At 45.8% G+C, this 21,448-nt stretch overlaps 1 protein-coding gene across 6 annotated transcripts in view; it reads left to right on the top strand.

Moving 5' to 3' along the window:
- Nucleotides 1-21,448, top strand: part of LOC139052848 (hemicentin-2-like) — a 363,460-nt gene that overhangs the window by 321,701 nt on the left and 20,311 nt on the right. For all 6 annotated transcript variants that reach the window (XM_070529997.1, XM_070530000.1, XM_070529995.1 and 3 more), the window contains one exon: nt 16,797-17,252. In XM_070529997.1, coding sequence (XP_070386098.1) covers nt 16,797-17,252 — 456 coding nt within the window. The remainder of the gene's footprint in view (nt 1-16,796; nt 17,253-21,448) is intronic.

Below are 21,448 nucleotides of genomic sequence, written 5' to 3'. Positions count from 1 at the left end.
AGGTGATACAATGTGACATATCATTTATAAAAGTTACAAAGCACGCTCCTGAGGCCGAAATCCGCATGCACTCCCTAGAACTCCAGCACAAGCACTCCTGCGCAGAGTTCTACACAGATGCTTCGAAGTCAAATGCCGGGGTATCCTATGCAGCCGTCGGCCCATCGTTTTCGGAATCCGATGTACTGCATCCGGAAACAAGTATCTTTACGGCCGAGGCCTACGCATTACTCTCTGCTGTAAAGCACTTAAGAAAATCGAAACTTCCGAAAGCAGCGATCTATACAGACTCTCTCAGCGTCGTGAAGGCCTTAATGTCACTCAGCAAACATAAAAATCCCGTATTTAATGAACTATATTCGGTCTTGTGCAAAGCGTACTCATCTAACCAGAATATCATAATATGCTGGGTCCCTGGCCATAGGGGAATCAAAGGTAACGTTCTGGCAGACGAGATGGCCACGTCAATCACATTGCAAGCTGTTAACCCTACCGCTGCAGTGCCTGTCACAGATCTGAGGCCTTTCTTGCGAAGGAGGCTGCGAGATCACTGGCAACACATGTGGGATGCGGAAACGGACAATAAGCTCCACCTGATAAAACCACAGTTAGGATTTTGGCCGTCTACTACAAAATCGCGCCGAACAGATGTCCTATTCTGTCGTCTCAGAATAGGACACACGTTTGGCACCCATAATTTCCTACTCACCGGAAGTGAGCCTCCAGCCTGTGGGAGATGCGGAGAGAGGCTGACCGTCCTCCATGTCCTCCTGGAGTGTCGGAAAGCCGAATCTGACAGAAAGAAACATTTTCCGTTAACATACCGGCAGCATATTCCCCTTCATCCTGTAATGTTACTCGGCCCAGAACCGCTCTTCGACACTAACGCAGTCCTAAGTTATCTGAAAGATGTCGTGTTGCATGTTATTAGCCCCACATGTTCGTAGCGTCTCCTCTTTTCAGAGGATGGCGCTGTGATAGTTCTTTCGTGTAGCACGTGCCTCTAGGCCCTTGTGTTTCAAGGGCTCTGGTGAGGCAACAGTGCTCCAGACATTTTTACCACCTCATATATTTTCTATTCTGCATCATTCTTTTACGATGGATTTTAATGTTCATAGTATTCATCATCTGTCATCGCCATAATTTTATAGCAAGTAGATTTTACGCACTCTACAGCGATTATTTTTAGGCCACTTTACAGCCAAGTTACATCTTCCACAATACATCGTCAACATCACCACTTGTCATGGCGCTCTTTGGCCAAGCCTGGCCCTTGCGCCACAAAACACCACATATCATCATCATCATCATCAATGCCGGGTGTTTGGACCTTTACGGCCCCTCGGCGGCGGCAACACACCCCTTTGGCCTCGGCTTCACGTAGACGGCACCCCCGGACTGACCCACCCGGGGGAAATCGGCAGTCGCCTTTTCCTGTCCTCCTCTCCAATCTTCGTCTTTCTCTCTCGTCTTTTTCATCTTTCCTGTCTTCTCATTACTTCTCCTCACTTCCTAGTTTCCCGGCGGCAAGGGTTAACCTTGGGTAGCTAGCCAGCCTTGGTTATGCTGTATTTGGTTATAGCAGCAATGTACGGCTGGCGTTGGCAGGGTTTCTCTAGCAGGAACTCCTGTCACGTCCCCCTGTTGGGCTCCATGGTGGGTGGTCGGCATCGCGGCCGAAAACCCAACTGTACTTATGGAAAATGCTTTTCCTAAACTCCCTGATCGCCCTCACAAACGAGGGCGCACCGAAGATCTCTTTCAGTTTTTCGGACGACAAGTCCAGAACTTTCCTAGATATCATGTGATCCGCTCAGAAAACCCAGACAAACTAGTGCGTAACATCTCACCGTTCCTTGTTTCGAAGTCTTTAACTGAAGTTTTTGGGACAGGATATAACGCGTCGAGAATGACAAGTGGTGATCTTCTCTTGGAGCTCCACGATAAGAAGCAGTACGAGAAACTGCCGAAACTCGTCTCATTTGGCGAAACCCAAATAACAGTAACTCCGCACCGTACCATGAACACCACCCGCGGCGTTGTCTCGGACGATGACATGCTAGAGCTCACTGAAGCTGAACTCTTGGAGGGCTTCAGTGAACAGAATGTAATAAATGTTAAGCGAATTAAGATCAGGCGAGACGGTAAAGAGATCAACACGAAACACCTGATACTCACGTTCGGTTCAAGTGTCCTCCCCGAGTCCATCGAGGCCGGTTATATCAAACTTCGTGTTAGGCCATACGTGCCAAATCCTCTCAGATGCTTTAAGTGCCAAAGGTTCGGCCACAGTTCACAGAACTGTCGAGGCCGGCTGACATGTGCCAAGTGTAGTGACACTGAACATTCCTCCGAAACATGCCAGAAGACTCCACATTGTGTCAACTGTGATGGCGAGCACGCCGCATACTCGCGCGCCTGCCCGTCCTGGAAAAGAGAAAAAGAGATTGTGACAATCAAAGTCAAAGAAAATATATCTTTCAAGGAGGCACGTAGGCGGGTGTCATACCTGTCTAAGAGCAGCTTTGCCGATGTGGCGCGTAAGGGGGCAGCGTCGCAACGGCCTCCGGCGGCTGTCAGACCCACAGGCAGTGAGTCGGCAGTTACGCCATCTGCCCCCGCGGCGGTTGCAGCTAGCGCTGCTCCGTCAACCGAGGAGAAGGGACCATCCACCCCAAAGGTGGGTGCAGCCGACGCTGCCCCAACCTCCGAGGCCCCTTCCAGCGCTGGCAACATCCAGCGCAGCCAAATCCCTCAGGGAACCCCATCGACCTCCGGGCTGGTGGGCGCAGGGGTCTTGCCCTCCAAGGCGGGACTCCCTCTGAAAACCTCTCGCTCGCAAGAGCGCTTGTCCAGCGCCTCACACGAGGCAATGGACACTACACCTGACCCCAAGGCGCACCAAACGCCTAAGGAGCGTCGAGAATCGCTCGAACGCTTCAGAAAGAACAAAACACCTATTACAGGGCCTCGAAAGGGCTCTGTAATATAAGGCATCCACTCCGTCTCCGTAAACACAGCACCAATTCACCTTAAACATGGATACACAAATCATCCAATGGAACATCAGAGGTCTCCTTAGAAACCTTGATGATTTGCAAGAACTCATCCACAAACATAATCCAAAAGTGCTGTGTTTACAGGAAACTCACTTAAAATCAAAACACACAAACTTTCTCCGTACGTATCTTACGTTTCGCAAAGATCGCGACGATGCCGTCGCATCATCAGGTGGTGTTGCGATTCTTACTCATAGAAGTATTGCATGTCAACCTTTACAGCTACAAACGCCCCTTGAAGCAGTGGCGGTTCGAGTTGTCCTACTAAACAAACTCATCACCATTTGCTCCCTTTACATTACCAACTGAACAAACATGAATTTCACTTCTTGATCGATCAATAGCCAGAACCTTATGCTGTTCTTGGCGATTTCAATGCGCACAGCTCCCTGTGGGGCGACTCTCGTATAGATGCGCGAGGTCGCCTTGTTGAACAGCTCCTTTTCTCTTATGGAGCGTGCCTTCTCAATAAGAAAGAACCCACATATTACTCTCTTGCAAACCGATCCTTTTCGTCAATAGATCTTAGTATAGTCTCCCCGTCTGTACTCCCTGAACTGGAATGGGAAGTTACCGACAACCCTTACGGTAGCGACCACTTCCCTATACTGCTAAGATCATATAAAGAAAACGAATATCCACCATACGCTCCTAGGTGGAAGATTGAGACAGCTGATTGGGAGAAATTTCGATCTCTAACTAGTATCTCATGGGCTGACCTGTCTTCGTTAGGAATTGACGCTGCAGTCGAGTTTTTTACAGCATTCATAATAGATGTCGCATATAAATGCATATCAGAAGCAAAAGGCTTGGCCTGCAAACGACGTGTCCCATGGTGGAACGACGATTGTAGGATCGCTCGTAAAAAACAGAACAGGGCGTGGGGGTTGCTACGCGCTTCTCCCACTGCAGAAAATCTAGTCAACTTTAAAAAAGTAAAATCCGAAGGCAGGCGAACCCGCCGACAGGCCAGACGAGAAAGTTGGCAGAAGTATCTATCAAGTATTAACTCGTTCAGGGATGAGGCGAAAGCCTGGAACAGGGTCAATAGGATAAGAGGGCGACAAGCACATGCACTCCCTTTGGTAAACACAGAAGGCGATACCCTACAAGATCAGGCGGACTCACTTGGGGAGCACTTTGAGAGCGTGTCAAGTGCCAACCATTACTCGCAATTCTTTCTGAAATATAAACAAATAGAAGAATGTAAGCCACTCATGAGAAAATGTCAACAGAATGAACCATACAATTGTCCTTTTAGCATTGCCGAGTTGAGAGCTGCCTTGAGCGCATGCAAGAGCTCTGCCCCGGGATCTGACAGAATCATGTATGAAATGATCAAAAACTTACACAAAGACACCCAACTTACACTACTCACACTTTTCAACACCATCTGGGATGCAGGGTACCTTCCAACCGCGTGGAAGGAAGCCATTGTAGTCCCTGTTTTGAAACAAGGCAAAGACCCTTCCTCAGTGGCAAGTTACCGCCCGATAGCCCTCACAAGTTGCCTTTGTAAGGTGTTCGAAAAAATGATAAATCGGCGACTCATCTTTTTCCTTGAACAGAGCAAAATTCTTGATCCTTATCAGTGCGGCTTCCGAGAAGGACGCTCCACAACTGACCACCTTGTACGTGTAGAAGCAAATATCCGGGACGCATTTGTACACAAACAATTCTTCTTATCCATATTCCTCTATATGGAGAAGGCGTACGATACGACGTGGCCTTACGGAATCTTAAGAGACTTGTCAGAAATGGGCATCCACGGTAATATGTTTAATATAATAAAAAGCCATCTGTCAAATCGTACCTTCCGGGTAAAAGTCGGCAATGCACTCTCACGTCCTTTTACGCAAGAAACGGGTGTACCCCAAGGAGGCGTGCTCAGCTGCCCGCTATTTATCGTGAAAATGAATACGCTTCGTGCTTCACTACCACCCGCCATCTTTTACTCTGTCTACGTGGACGACATTCAAATAGCTTTCAAATCTTGTAACCTCGCAGTCTGCGAGAGACAGGTACAGCATGGCGTGAACAAAGTGTCAATGTGGGCAGACAAGAATGGGTTTAAGATCAATCCTAACAAAAGCTCTTGTGTTCTTTTTACAAGAAAGAGAGGACTTATCCCAGATCCTTGCATAGAACTGCGTGGACAACAGATACCTGTGGACAGGGAGCACAAATTTCTAGGTGTCATACTTGACTACAGACTCACATTCGTCCCCCACATTAAACATCTCAAAGAAAAGTGTCTAAAAACAATCAACATAATCAAACTTCTATCCCAGACTACGTGGGGTAGTGACAGGAAGTGCTTAATGAATCTCTATAAAAGCCTCACTCGATCGCGACTAGACTATGGCGCCGTTATTTATCACTCTGCCGCCCCGAGTGCGCTAAAGATGTTAGATCCTGTTCACCATCTAGGTATCCGGTTAGCCACTGGCGCTTTCAGAAGGAGCCCGATTCAAAGCTTATACGCGGAATCAAATGAATGGTCCCTCCATCTACAGAGAACTTATATCAACCTTACATATTTCCTTAAAATACAATCCATTCATCAACATCCATGTTTTAACACTGTTAACGATATGACCTGCACTACACTTTTCCATAATCGCCCCTCTGTAAGAAAGCCTTTCTCGCTTCGAGTGAGGGAGCTTAGTGAAGAAATGCACGTTCCACTCTTTGAGCTTCGCCTAATGCATCCAGCCAAGCTGCTACCTCCTTGGGAGTGGCAGCTCATACAATGTGATATATCTTTCGTGGAAGTCACAAAGCATGCTCCAGAGATTGAAATCAAGATGCATTTCCGGGAACTCCAGCACAAATACTCCTGCACGGAGTTCTACACAGAAGCATCAAAGTCACGCGACGGGGTATCCTATGCAGCCGTCGGTCCATCCTTCTCGGAATCCGACGTACTGCACCCGGAAACTAGTATCTTTACGGCTGAGGCCTACGCACTGCTGTCGGCCGTAAACCATATAATTAAATCACAACTCCAGAAATCAATTATATATACGGACTCCCTCAGTGTTGTGAAGGCCTTGATGTCTTTCTGTAATCACAAAAATCCAGTATTTAATGAACTCTACTCCGCACTGTGCAAAGCATATGTACCTAACCAACATGTGATCATATGCTGGGTGCCTGGACATAGGGGCATCGAGGGAAACGTTCTAGCCGACCAGATGGCCACATCAATCTCATTGCATGCAGTTAATCCTACTGCTTCGGTCCCTGTCACAGACCTGAAGCCTTTCTTAAGAAGGAAACTACGAAGCCACTGGCAACGCATGTGGGACGAAGAAATCAATAATAAACTGCATGTAATAAAGCCACAATTAGGTTTCTGGCCTCTTGTAACAAAATGCCGCCGGACAGATGTGCTATTCTGCCGCCTAAGAATAGGACACACTTTTGGCACACATAACTTTTTACTCACGGGAAACGAGCCTCCAAGCTGTGGTAGATGCGGGGAGAGGCTGACCGTCCTCCATGTCCTACTGGAGTGTCGGGAAGCCGAACCCGAAAGAAAAAAACATTTTCTCTTAGCATACAGGCACCACATCCCCCTTCATCCTGTTATGTTACTTGGTCCAGAACCACTCTTTGACACCAACGCCGTCTTAGGTTTTTTGAAAGATGTTGTGTTTCATGTTATTAGCCCCACACGTTCGTAGCGCTTCCTCTCTTCTGAGGATGTCGCTGCGATAATTATTTTGAATAAGCACATGCCTCTAGGCCCTTGTGGTTCAAGGGCTCTGGTGAGGCTGTAGTGCCGTAAGCAATTTAACGTCTCGCATATTTTAAACAATGCATCATTCTTTTACGATGGATTTTAATCTTCACAGTCTACGTTATTAATCGTCGCCATAATTTTATAGCACATAGATTTTACGCACTTTACAGCCACTATTTTTAGGCCACTTTACAGCCAAGTCACATCTTCCATAATACATCGTTAGCACTACCATTTGTCATGGCGCTCTTTGGCCAAACCTGGCCCTTGCGCAATAAAACACTACACATCATCAAGGAGCGTTGAGCTTGCCATAAACCTTCAACAGTTAAGTACTTTTCTCATGGAAAATACTTCTGCACGGAATAATTTAACTGGGGCTGAAGTTAGAGAGAATCCGCTTTGCTGAAGAACAGTACTTGCGGCAGTAATTCGTAAGCATCACAACCTACACATAAAGATGACCGTATACAACTATATCACATGTGATTCTATATCAAACACAGTAGACTATACGAGTTTGATGATGATTCAATATGATGATTCGATGTGATTGATGATTACATGCGATTACGCGTTGTTCTGCTGGAGAAGGTGAAAGGAAAGACATCCTGGCACGGGTGCTGTGGACAATGTAAAAATAAATATGTAACAACAACGCAGTCACGTGATCACAACCTGCTGCTGCTATAGAAATCCACAGCAAATTTTCCGCGTCGCAATATGACAACGTGGTCACGAGAGAGCAGGGAAATCCGATACCAGCTGTAAAACTCCATCCCTGTTAATATTGTCACGTGGTAGTGACGTTAAAGAACACAGTAGCAGTACTGTGAAAGACAAAACTAGCTTTTATTGGGCGAACCTGTGCCCACAAAACAGGCTACACTTAAAGCGCAACGATGGCGGCGAACACGCTCGGCGATCGTCGAAAATCTGATCAGTGGGTCAAGCGCGTCGGCTTTTATAGAGCAGTCATCGAATGTTCCAGACTAATCGTTCGGACCCGCATGCCTTCCACAAAGTTCTACACCATTCGCGTCAAGTGATGCAATCAGATAACATAACGTTCAGCGACAACAGACAGCAGATAGAAGCATCGATAACGTTCCAGAAACTTCGGTACATACAGGCGCGTCCCACGCTGTGCGATTACTTTTTGTTAGGCTGCGAAACGTGGTTGCCCGATAAAGATAAGTATACGTGTCAATACCCCCCTCTTAAAAAGCATCGACCCGATGCTGCAAAGAAACGAAGGTAATGAACAAAAGCACTCGTAGCAAAGAAAAGAACAAAAATGGCGAAGTTTGTCAGCGTCCGTAAAAGGGTTTAAGGCGCACCACGTGGACCACTTCAGATCGTGCGCGGCGCCGCTGTGAATGCGAAATGCCGTCTTGCACGACCTCATAGTCCAGAGCGCCAATGCGTCGGATGACCTTGTAGGGTCCGAAATAGTGTCGGAGTAGTTTCTCACTGAGTCACGGTCGCCGGGCTGGTACTCGACGAAGCGTCGTCGGAGGTTGTAGTATCGGCTGTCGGTCCTCTGTTGGTCCTTGATCCGCAGGCGGGCGAGCTGTCGGGCTTCTTCGGCGCGCTGGAGATAGCTAGCGACGTCAACATTCTCTTCGTCAATGACGTGGGGCAGCATGGCGTCGAGCGTTGTCGTCGGGTTCCTGCCGTAAACCAGCTTAAACGGCGTGATCTGTGTTGTTTCTTGCACCGCCGTGTTGTAAGCGAAGGTTACATACGGCAGGACCGCGTCCCACGTCTTGTGCTCAACGTCGACGTACATCGCTAGCATGTCGGCGAGGGTCTTATTCAGGCGCTCCGTGAGACCATTCGTTTGCGGATGGTAGGCAGTTGTCCTCCTGTGGCTTGTCTGGCTATATTGCAGAATGGCTTGGGTGAGCTCTGCTGTAAAAGCCGTTCCTCTGTCGGTAATGAGGACTTTTGGGGCGCCATGTCGCAGCAGGATGTTCTCGACGAAAAATTTCGCCACCTCGGCTGCGCTGCCTTTCGGTAGAGCTATTGTTTCAGCGAAGCGGGTGAGATAGTCCGTCGCCACGACGATCCACTTATTCCCGGATGTTGACGTCGGAAACGGCCCCAACAAATCCATCCCAATCTGCTCGAATGGTCGACGAGGAGGTTCGATCGGTTGTAGTAACCCTGCTGGCCTTGTCGGTGGTGTCTTGCGTCGTTGACAGTCTCGGCATGTCTTAACGTAACGGGCGACGTCGGCGGTCAGACGCGGCCAGTAATACCTTTCCTGTATTCTCGACAGCGTCCGGGAGAATCCGAGGTGCCCAGCGGTTGGATCGTCGTGTAAGGCGTGCAGTACTTCTGGACGCAGCGCCGACGGAACAACAAGAAGGTAGTTGGCGCGGACTGGTGAAAAGTTTTTCTTCACGGGTAGGTTGTTTTGAAGCGTGAACGAAGATAGTCCACGCTTAAATGCCCTAGGGGCAACGTCGGTGTGCCCTTCCAAATACTCGACAAGGGCTTTTAGCTCCGGGTCCCCTCGTTGTTGATCAGCGAAGTCTTCCGCGCTTATTATTCCAAGGAAGGCGTCGTCATCCTCGTTATCTTGCGGCGGCGGGTCAATGGGGGCGCGTGATAGGCAATCGGCATCTGAGTGTTTTCGTCCGGACTTGTATGTTACAGTAATGTCGTATTCTTGTAGTCTGAGGCTCCACCGTGCCAGCCGTCCTGAAGGGTCCTTTAAGTTAGCTAGCCAACACAACGCGTGATGGTCGCTGACCACTCTGAATGGCCTGCCATATAGGTAGGGGCGAAATTTCGCTGTAGCCCAAACGATGGCGAGGCATTCCTTTTCCGTTGTGGAATAATTGCCTTCCTTGGAAAATCCTTGGATCGTTCCTTGGATCGTCGAAAATCTGATCAGTGGGTCAAGCGCGTCGGCTTTTATAGAGCAGTCATCGAATGTTCCAGACTAATCGTTCGGACCCGCATGCCTTCCACAAAGTTCTACACCATTCGCGTCAAGTGATGCAATCAGATAACATAACGTTCAGCGACAACAGACAGCAGATAGAAGCATCGATAACGTTCCAGAAACTTCGGTACATACAGGCGCGTCCCACGCTGTGCGATTACTTTTTGTTAGGCTGCGAAACGTGGTTGCCCGATAAAGATAAGTATACGTGTCAATATGGCGTTCGTACTCTTGCGAATTGATTATTTTTGCGCCTAACTCATGGATCGCGTGTGTTACACCACACGCCTTAAGCATATGTACGTAACTTTGCATCATGAGTATATAAATCGCGTCTTTCCGTGACTCTAAATGTATTAGTCATAAGAAAAAACGGACGCAATGTGGTGTGGTAGAAGATATTATGAGAAATTTGTTAAAAATTTATTTTGGGGCTCAGCGTTCCAAAGCCACTAATGGTCTGTGATAGACCGCCGTTGTGCAGTTGTTTCGGTGCACAAATTTTCACCACCTGGAATTTTTTTTCTTAACGAACGCCCGAAACTCCGTAGGCCCGATTCTTCCACTGTATGATTCCCAAGTCATCAACAAAGTATTATTATTTTTTAAAAAAAGAGTGCTTTCGCATTCTGCCCTTAGCGCAACGGTGCCGCCGCAGCCGGGAGTCGAACCCGCGTCTCGGTGCTCTCCAGCGATGAACGTCAGAGCACTTATCCGCCGCAGCGGGTTACTGCACATATGTACCGCGTTGCATACACAGGCACGATACGAAATCTTCGGCGACTCTTCGGTGATTATCAGAACGATTTCCACCGGTATATAGTTCTGCTTCCGTTTTCTTCGGTATCGTACTTGGCTATTATCTCACCGTCCTGACAGTAGGGCGTAGGTAATTACTTAGCGGTTTTTTCTTTCTTTTTTACAAGACCACACTACAGGAATAGTCCCAACATCATCGTGTAGTGCCCGTAGTGGGGAAGAGATACAGGCCGCCACCATTAGGCTAATGACTTTCCTGGAGCTCATCGCACTTACCCTGGGTGGGCTTCTCCGCCGCGTCAACGGATGTTGCGAGCAGGGGAGGTAGTAAACACGTCTGTGCCATCAAAAACCAAGTAGTCAATACAAACCACGATTGATCCTGGCTCACAAACGCAGCCTGCAACTCTCAACGCGCGGCTGGAAGGAATCCCCACGGCATTGTGGAAAGTGCGAGAGGCTGGCGTCAGCTAACGACGTGGCTTCAATCTTGGGAATCGGTTCAATGATGAAAAAGAGGAAAGTCGTGCGCGCTTTGAATATAATCTAAACCTCGGCTACCTGAGTGGGCCTGTTAGCGTACCTTATCTTTGACGTCACTGAGATACTGTAAGACACTGTAAACTTTCACCCATAATGCATGTTCTTTCTATTTTTGTATAGTGCAAATTGAGTATTGTGCTAAAATCCTGTTTTCATAAAATATCACCTGGTTATTCTCTCTCTTTTTTTTTGTCTCACGTAGTTAAAACAGGGAGGCATTGCTAAGTCTATTGCGTCGAGCTCTCCTTCTTGCCCTTCACATTAAGTACAAGGTGCATGGCTATAGGTCTTTCTTGAAGCCGTAGCATGTACCACTTAACGTCGACAGGGAAGGTTGCCATAGCGGATTTACCAAAAAAAAAGAAGATAATATTCTGCATCATGTTGCAACAACGCTAGTATACGCTGTTGAACGTGATCTATGCAACTTCAAATACCTGGTCATGTTGTTCGCCTCGTTCACGTAAATGTGAAATGTTTTATCACTGGGTTCTTTAAAAAACGATGGCGTTTAGATATTTCCCCCAGTTTTATTTTTCTACCATAAGTAGTGCGCACTGGAACTAGTTTATTGCTTGCCGCGGCCCCGCGAGGCCTCTTAAAGAAAGCCCTTGCTGAGCAGGCCTTCTCGAAACTATTACTTAAATCTCGCCGTCTCACGAGTTCCTTGTTAAAAATGGTGCCGCCAATTAAAGTTGATTCGTCTTACTGCGTTGAGCTTTCGTTCTTTACAAGTAGTTTGTAAACTATTTCTGAATATCTTTCTCTCCTGAAGCCGCCCCTTCCTTACTCCCGCCTCCTCTTTTCTTTTTCGCGTCTCTTCGGCTGCATTATCCAAATGGGGCCAAACACTTCGAGGTCTATCTATATCGTTAGTATAGGGCTTGCAGCTCCCTTGGTGCGTTCAAGATGATGCTCTTAACGTTTCTCTCCCGCCGAAGTGAACCATGCTTTACTTGCGTGTTTGGTTATCACTGCCGGTGCCATAGCGAAAGACTGAGTATCGAACACCTCTTTTACCCTAAGGGCGTAGGTGTTCAATGTTGGTGCTTCTTCAAAGCTCGGTAATCTTCAGAAAAGTACGTGCACTCAGGGAGATTCTTTTCTATCATTCTTCGTTTATATGGCGTTGGGGAGTACTTTGCAAGTACTACGCCTCGCTTACAAAGCGCCTCCTTAACAAGAAACGGTCAGCCAGGCTTGTTTTTCTGCGCGTTGCGAACAGACCCCGCACTTTCTTCTTGCTCAGTGTTCGTTCGAGCTCACCTTCGTTCTAGCAGGGTCTGCGAAGTTCACTTGCTTCTGTATTGTTTCCCCAATTTTGTGTTAATTTCTGGTCTTTGCCTTCAGTAGCTCAAAAGAAAGAAAACAGTCGACCCCTTGAACCTTAGTGCGCAGTCAGTATTTGCGAACTAAGTGTTTATACAGTCAACAGCTCTTGAGACAAAAATAAAAAGCAAGAAACCTCTCCGATGTGTGAAGAGTGCTTAACAAGGAGGCACACTGATTGGAGTCCTTGGTTTGGCCTTTCTATTTGCGAAGACAGTCGCCCATAGACTCTGTTTTGGCTTCATAAAGCGTTGAAAAAAAAATGGGTGTATTCGTTACTGTTCTCTTTTTATTGGCAGTTTCTCATTGTTTTATTACTAATTAATTATTTACTTCTTCAGGTCATTAGACTTAGTTCTTCTGTTATAGTTCATCAGTTATAGTGGTGCTTCACTAGCCCAAGTTCATTGCTTAATTCCTCATGGGTGGTTCTTCATTGCTCTTGTTCCTTTTAGTATACTCTTGTTCTCGGTTGTTCTTCATTAACTATTTACACATCCAAGAAGATAGGGCCGCCTCTATTGAATAAAATTATTCGCAGTCGGTATTTTTGCTTTCACTAAGATGTATTGCATTACTGATTCAGTAAGCAATTACCCATACAATAGACTGACGACCCTGTAAAAATTACATTCCGGAGCAACTCAGATGCTCAGAAGCTTCAATGCGCTTTACTTTTACTTACCTTGATGCGGGTACTGAGAAATTGCAAAGAAAAAGCAGACCTACGCTCAGTACGCATGTGTTTACTGCGTCAGGTAGAATCTCAATCGTAAACATGCCTAACTGAAAACGCCTGGAGCAAAAGATAATTCAATTTCGCCACGCCATGGTTGCATCGGTCAAATGTAGCGAATCAAATGAAAAATTCACATTACTTAAAAACAGCGCTACCAACGCAGTACAAAGAAAGACAGCGGGGACACAAACGGCGTCGACTTGTAACTGCGTCCCCTCTCTCCATCTTTGGCCTGTGATGGTAGCGCTGTTCTTTAATTAACATAGAAAACCACGAACTCGACCAATCTACCATTCTTCCTCAAAAACTTCACGACTGAATACTTCTGACACAAGCTGCACCACCGGGCCTTAATAATGAATGGCTGCAACCATTCGCAGCTCAATCGTCGAGGTGTTGCTCTTAAAAAAAAAAAAAAAACATGGAGTGTTTGAAGAAAAAGTGCGGGCAAAACATTTTTCTCTATCGACACGTTTTTCTTGTGTATTTTTTTTTATCATCGCAGACACACTTATTATGTGATGTTCGCATGCGCTAGCGGCAAGCGCCAGCTGTGTCTGCGCTCCTTTGCGAAACGAAATTGTTCCGCACGATTTCTACCGAAATCTCCGGACGCAGAGGAATTCCGCATTTCAGCGTTTCCCTGAACACACGCCCTCGCTCGCGCTTGTTGATGAGAAATGTTGTCCCACAGCGGCGTAAACAACATGTTTGTTTTGCACGATTCGCCTCTTTGCCGAAATAAATGGCATCGCGCTCTAAAATGCCGAATAGAGACGCGTGGCAAGTCGGATCGCAAATGAGCTTCAGCTTGAGGTTTTTCCCACATGTCCCTGAATGCAGCGTCTGCCACTCTTATTGTTCGCACGAAAATGCACTTGCGGGGTTATAACTATACGCTGCTTCGTCGCCTGCTTCGTACGATCGCATTATCTATCTGTTATGTTGCTATTACCATTATCCATTATCTTTTATCTTGGCTGTGGGAAGATATATTGTAAAGGAGACTGCCTTTTAGTCCATGAAACCGAGTCCCCAGTAATTGCTGCGTGCATTGAGTGCTGAGAAAATAGTCTTGCCAACGTTCAGAAAGTTTTCGCCAGTTTGATTCGACTTGCGAAAGATTTCTGCTGGGCGAAATGAAAAATGTCTTTTTTTTTCCTAACAATACAGAATAAAGACTCTGAAGCAAAATTCCCTAAGCATTCCACTAGCAGCAACGGCAACGATTAAAGTGTCCCATGCGAGCAGCACACTGACACATAGCTTGGTCAGTGTTATAGCCATCAATTCACGATCGGTAGCCCGTTTTTTTTAATATTTTGATTTTAACTGTTGTAGAGAAGGGCTGTAGACGTTTTTTCTTCACTTCAAAAACTAGTTATGGGAGTGGAATTCGACTATCTCAACATCAGCAGTATCACGCACGAGGTAAATCAGTTGTCGTTAGTTGGACTCGAATAAACGATTCTATCGTCGGGAGGCGGACGCCTTGTCACCACTTAACGAGGGGAAATATTGTACTTCCAAAAATGCTACGAAAAAAGGCCCACTTGGGAGACAGGGGGCCCCTGCCACTAAACAACCAAGGAATTTAGTTTTAAAAGATACGTTGTGTCGTAACCTCACTTTCCTAGTTAACGAAATTATTTCAAACTGGTGAGATTAATGGCAGTACCTTATATAATGAAACAAAATTTTTAGTGCTTGAAAGTAAAGCAGAAGAGTGCACTCAAACCAGCAAAACATACAACGCTTGTTGTTTAAGGGCGCCCTCAAGTGAAGCGTACAGGAGAGCGTTAGCCGATACCGTGGTATCTAAAATTTGAGTTGAATATGATTGATGACGACAGATGTGATGTTGATGATAATGAAACTTGTCGTTAGTGAAGTCACCCTTGGGGATCGGCGCAACCGCTAATAATCACCTACGCGCACTACTAGTCTCGCAGCTTGCTTAAAATTCTTTTGTCCAGAACGCCACTGTGTCTCGCCTGAGGTGTCCACGTGGACTTAGGTAAGAATTAATTTGTATGTGTAGTTGCTCTGCAACCTCAAGGGCTGTATTTTTTTTTTTTTGAAGGACGCTTTAAGCAGGAGACACGACACGTGACTTCAGCTACGGGACCTTCGACCGTGCCAGCGTCCAGGATCTCAACTGTGCCCAACAATAGTGCTTATATGATTTCTGCGGTATACAGGCCTCGCTAAGACTATGTGAATAAACTTTCGTTTTAAGGCATATGTGCTAATGTTTTTGGTCGTGTGCCTGTGTCTGTCTTTGGTTTTCGTTTTTATCTCAATCCCTTCATTCCGTAGAATCTACCCTGGAGTAGCCATTCGAGACCTGTTTATATCCAACCTATATTGATACCAATTGATATCAACATCTGTTGCAAGCGGCCACTCTGCTATCTCTAATTTATTGCGTACGATTACCTCTGCCTGCTACGACACCGTCCTCATCTCTTACATTTTTTTTCAGCAAAAGTATTTTTTATATCTGTGATCTGATGCACTCTTGTCGAATGTAGACAGATTTTTTCATGTGGGATTTTTGACCATTATTGTTGGCTGATCCCGAAGGCAGTGCAGTTTAACACAGCGTCTGAAACAGAACCTGTGTGGCATTTGGAGCATCGACATATCAAGTAACTATATCTCTCATTCATCATTAAGTCTTCACAGTCGTTTGAAACATTTTGCACTTACTGTAGCAAAGGAGAGATAAACATTAAATTCAGTGAAGCTGTATGTGTCTCACAATCGAAACGCGAACCCCCTGCCACCTTAACGTGCCCAAACACTGGTTAATGTATTTATTTTTTGCAGGAAGCCTATGAATATAGCTCTTTGGGAATTATTTTCTCCGGATATGTCTTAGCATACGTTAACATCACGTACAGTAAAGCATTTAGGCGTCTTGACTACATAGTGCTCCTAAGATGCCAAGCTTTTACTCAAGAAGTTTCCATAACCTCCTTGCTCCTACTTTACTACTAATTTACTCCTACTCCTACTTTACTACTACTTTACTAATTTACTACTAATTTTACCTGCAATGTTATGAGTATTTTAAAATGTGCGCCCTGTGTCCACAATCACAGCGAAAAAAGAAGAGGTTCGATTTTTATGCCCTCATTAAATCTATTTTTACACAATCGCGTAATCTTCCCATATTTGATGTTTTCGCCCCTAAGTATCCGCAGACTGCCACTTGATGAGTTTCTAGCTGCTTTTTACAATTCTCACCGCAATGGAAATATTTATTTTGTTGCATTTTTCATTACCCACTCTTGTTACTGCCTTGTGGCTGGCTGTGGAATGTTAGAAGGAAATAAAGTAGCGGCCCAAGTTAAAATGTTCTCCAGAACAAATGTCACTTTGCTGAACGCGAAACACGTAGCCAAGCAGCGGAGACTTCTACCTGGCTAGGTTGGTTGAAACAACGCCCTCCCGGTTACTCTGGTAACACCGCTGAGATGAAAATATACCGGTCGCTGCGTTACTTTACTACTGAATGGTACTACAGGACGTTTTTCGCCTCATTCTGTTGCAGAAGCAGGCATTAAGATTATTTAGGCGCCAAGAAGTTTGTCATACATTGCATGTACTTCACAAGTGAACGATATTACAGGATGGTTTCGCCTGTCTCCAATGCAGGAACAGGGCCATTTCCTCCGTCACCGCTAAGGCTAAGCCTTCTGGAAGGCGAGCAGACGTCATTTCCTTGCCCCATCAACATGGCGTCGAAAGAACCCGTCTCTATCATCTGGTTCCGCGTAGCAGACGTCAAGCTGAGCTCGTCCAACGGCTTACCTCAAAGCATTGACACCAGCCAGGCACCAAAGAAAGCTTACGCATTGGTGGCTCCCGAGCCACCAACGATCACGGTGTTGGGAGCAGCTGTTGGACTAGTTGACGGTGCCCACTGGAAACAGCCATCGTGGATCGGCAGGGCGTTCTTTTCACTGCTGAGTGATCCGCCCGCTTTGCTCCTCAACCGACTGAATCGCTCTGACACCGGAAGTTACGTGTGCAACGTTTCGTACCGCGGTGAGAACGTAACCGAAGTGGGTGTGACCATAACAGAGGCCTTCGTCGAGCTTTTCGTCGCAGGTGAGTAGCTTCATTGGTGCAAATGAAATTTCCTTGAGGAAATAGGCAGCGTTTTCTAAAGAAACAGGAATAGTACGGTCAGTAAGTTCGGACGACTACGTGCATTTTTCTTCTTGGCTTTTCACGGCTCTCAACAATAACCTGTGCCCCAAAATGATTTGAACACTCGGTCGAGCGTATTTGTTCTGCCTTCACGTAAAATTAGCGCAATTACAGTACGTCATTAATTATTACATTATTATTATTATTTGCTAGTGCAACTTTAAACAGCAGTGCCTATTCATCTTGGTGACTTTGCGTTCTGCAGCTTGCTTGCACTGATTGGATTTATGAAGATCGCTGCCAGTATTGTTTCAATGTGATTTCTTTCGTGTAGAGTTTATTTGTTTTTGCTATCACTCTGAGCAGTTCCATCGATGGTTTCCGTGCAATCTCGTGGATATAAACTGGAAAACAGTGGTATGCATAATTAACAACATAATGTCAGCCACGAAGAAACCATAGAAAGTTAAGCCTATATTTGCGACTTCGTCACAAAAAAAATGAAGAAGAAGAAAGAAGAAAAAACATGAAAAACTGCTTCTTAATACAATATTTACTCGGCTACACCTTAAGTCAGTCTTGAAAATTTTTGTTTCCAGGCGCAATTTTCATAACTCGGAGATTTCAACTACGTATTTAATTTCACCGTGCAAAGAGAACGAGAGATCTTGCCGTAATCGTGGGGGCTAACGTGGTGCCCCTGCACTTTAAGAAATAAGACCACGACGCGTCCCTCAGTCATCAACGTATGCCATAACAGTGCTAAACATTTCTGCTCAATTTGCTTCACCTTCCGTGTCAGTAGGTCGGTTATGTAATCATTGAGGCGTGCAAATGCTGCAGGTAGAAAACTGCGCAACAATATAACGGTAACTACACGAATAAAGAGAGACGCTTCGTCATCCTCAGTCCAGCTGCCGCGGACTTTGTCATCGAGTGTCACGTGGCAACATTTCTAGTGTTTTCGCAAGTGAAAACCTTCCAAGTCAACATGTCATTAGTGTACGATTCTGAAGCATTTATTTACACATATACAACTTTGGACAGTAATGTATAGACTATTCAGCAGTTTTAAAGCGACCGACTGAGAACACCTTCAATACAAAGTATGCACGTGACGTCACATCCGCTGCTGTCGTCTGCTTCCGCTACCTTCCGCCATCTTGGGGTGCCTTATCAACAGGCGCGCGCATAGGCCTATAGGTTCCCCAAGATGGCGCTGCCGTAAACCGGAAGTCGCGGAGTATCGTTGAATGACATACGTGCATACTATGTATACGTAGGTGTACGTGCACTATTCAGAGTCCGTCGGTTAAATACTTGGTGACGAGGCGTACTGTTTACTGTTTCATAAAGTTCTACTAAAAAAAATGGCTTCATCTTTTTTCTAAGCCGTGGACACGCAGCTTTTATTCGTATTACCGAAGGTCTGTTTTTCTCGGTGCAACTACCCGAAAAATACGTTTGACTCGGCAGATGCAATAGACGGAAGTAAGAAAAGTACACCGGAAGCGCGAACTAAAGCAAAGGAAAATGTTTCGCCCCTTTCGCAAAAGCGTGAATGAATAGGGGAACTTCTAACTGAACTGTGGATGAAAACGTGTTCTGCGAAGAATATCTTGGGCCCAAAATATGCGGATACGATCGTCCGCGATCCCTCTTGAAAGGAAGAAACGAATAAAAAAAAACGAATGGGCTGTTTCTCGTCTATTGCCTATTGTCTATACCCTATGTTGTCTTTGCTCTTCTTCGTACTATGGTACTCTTTGAAGTGCGAGCGTCTTGCTGTATAGGAAGTCAGCGTTCAATCTGCTACCTGTCAGTTGCGACGAGAGATAGCGCACTCCTAACCACCCCCCCCCCCCCCCGCTCCAATTTCTGAAGGGCTTTCAAAAAGCGCTGTCTCACTTTAGGCGGAAGACGTGTCCGCCAGGCCTTTGTGCCCATCGATGTTTTTTTTTTTCGTCTATATTTTTCAGCTTGGGACGAAGCATTTTTCTACTGGGCTGTATTTTCCAGAGACGCGGTGCCTCACGCCATGAGAACAACCGGCATAAGGAGACGAACGTGCTTTTGTCACTCGAAAAGTGCCGACAGGGAAAAGCGGATCTATTGTTTTTTCTTCCTCTGGGACTACCAGAACGTCTAGCAAACTGACAGGGAAATGTGAGACTTCGGGATTTTCGTAGAGTTTCTCGCTTCGTTTCATTTTTAAAACCATTTGCGCTCGGTCGACTTTATTTTTTTCTCCTTTTATATATACATGTATATATTTTTTGCGTTAGTAAACGGTTCAAAATTTCGCAACGACACCTCGAAAGAGTTCTCTAGCAGCGCTTGTTGGTGTCACCGCTGTTGCTATGTAGTTAGACGGGCGTGGTCATTGCCTTGGCGTATCACGCCTAAAGAAATAATGGTTCTTTAGAGACTTATGCGCGCGCAAAGACAGGACGTCGAACGAAGAAGGGACACACACCCTGGGGGGCCCCGTCTTCGTCAGAGCCCTGTCCAAGCTGCCGAATTCCTTGTTCGCCCCATTAAGCGACAACTCTATATCGTTACCATAATTTTGAAGAAAAAAAAATTTGCGGTTTTACGCGCCATTACCACGACCTGATTATGAGCACGCCGTAGTGGCGGACTCTGGAATAGTTTCGACCACTTGCGGTTCTTTAACGCGCACCTAAATCTAAGCACACGAGTATTTTTTCGCACCGCGCCCCCTTCGAAATGCGCCCGCCGTGGCCGGGATTCGACCCTGCGACCTCGCGCATAGCAGCCCAGCACCTCGTAACCATTAAGCAACCACGGCGGGCCAGAATTTTGAAGGTTTTCCCGTCGCATATAGCACATTTCCACTTCTTGAGCTAAACTATACTCTAAAAGACGGGCACTATATTCTCACGAGAAGTCTAAATTCGCAATCGACTACGTACCAAGATTTCGCTAAGCACATTTTGAATAAGTTGCATTACTGCGCATATTGTAATTTGCGTATTGTAGCCGGTGAGTTCGCGAAGAAAATAATTGTAACTAATTAAGAGGTTGGCGTCCGGTTGAAGGCGGGCGTGCCCAAAGAATGCAACGAAATGCATTAATGTTCTGTTTATTATTGAGCTTCAATCAATCAATCAATCAATCAAACAATCAATCAAACAATCAATTTTATTATTACATAAGTATAATATACAGATAGAAGTATACCGATAACAGCATACAGAGCTTAACAGTATGTAGAGCTTAACCGCATAAATAGTCGTATACTGCCAAAATTGTTATGGGGAACAACAATGCATTCCTGCCGCAAGTTCAACAGCGCTTATCGCAATTCCGATGCTATAGTTTCAAAATTCACTCCAGGCGTGAATGCGCCGTGTTAGATCAGTGGCTTTAATTCACAAATTGGAGTACGAGCGTTAACGTAGTTGGTTAATTCATTAATTAAATATTTTTTGTTAATAAGTCTAAGGTGCTTTTTTTATTCCTTCGCAAGTAATGTCTTCCTGTTCGTGTGATTCAGCTCAAGCTGTGGGTTTGGGATATATGCCACAGCACATGTTTTTTTTTTAATTCACTTGAACTCTAAAAACACGGTATTTATCAAATACGCCCTCGTAGTTGAGTCCTAAAGCAAAAATCAGAAAACGTGATAGCGTAATCGCGAAAGCAAACCCGACTTTCACAGTCTCAAGAACACATGATGATGATGCGTGCGAATACACACCAGCGATATCATTAAGCGAGCTGGTGCAGCTTGTTACGGTAAAGGCAAAGTCTGCTTCCTCTTGGAGTACGTAGCCGGCATGCTGGCAGCTCATTATAGCTTTCGCGTTTGGCTAAGGCTGAGGACCACAAGAACCGTTTTTGTGAACGCCGTAGAGTGCGCTTCACTGAAAAGAAACAGAACCAAAAATCAACAGGGCCATCGAGCGTAGTGAAGAACTGATGTCAGCGTCTGTATTTATGTGCGTATTACAGTCTCTCTACCTATATTTCTTTCGTTTATAGTAGGTTTTGCCTATGCTGACTTTTTAAAAATTCTAATCGTTGCTTGCTCGCTTACTTTTTGGCACGTTAGCCGCTTCATTTTGGAAAAGGGAAACTTTGGTACCCCACTTCAGGTAGGAATGTGGCAGGTTCCATGTCATGCACAC

The sequence above is a fragment of the Dermacentor albipictus genome, unplaced genomic scaffold (assembly GCF_038994185.2).
Source record: "Dermacentor albipictus isolate Rhodes 1998 colony unplaced genomic scaffold, USDA_Dalb.pri_finalv2 scaffold_40, whole genome shotgun sequence".
Classification (NCBI taxonomy): domain Eukaryota; kingdom Metazoa; phylum Arthropoda; class Arachnida; order Ixodida; family Ixodidae; genus Dermacentor; species Dermacentor albipictus.
Note: the sequence above shows the minus strand (reverse complement) of the source record. Positions and strands in the feature narration are given on the sequence as shown.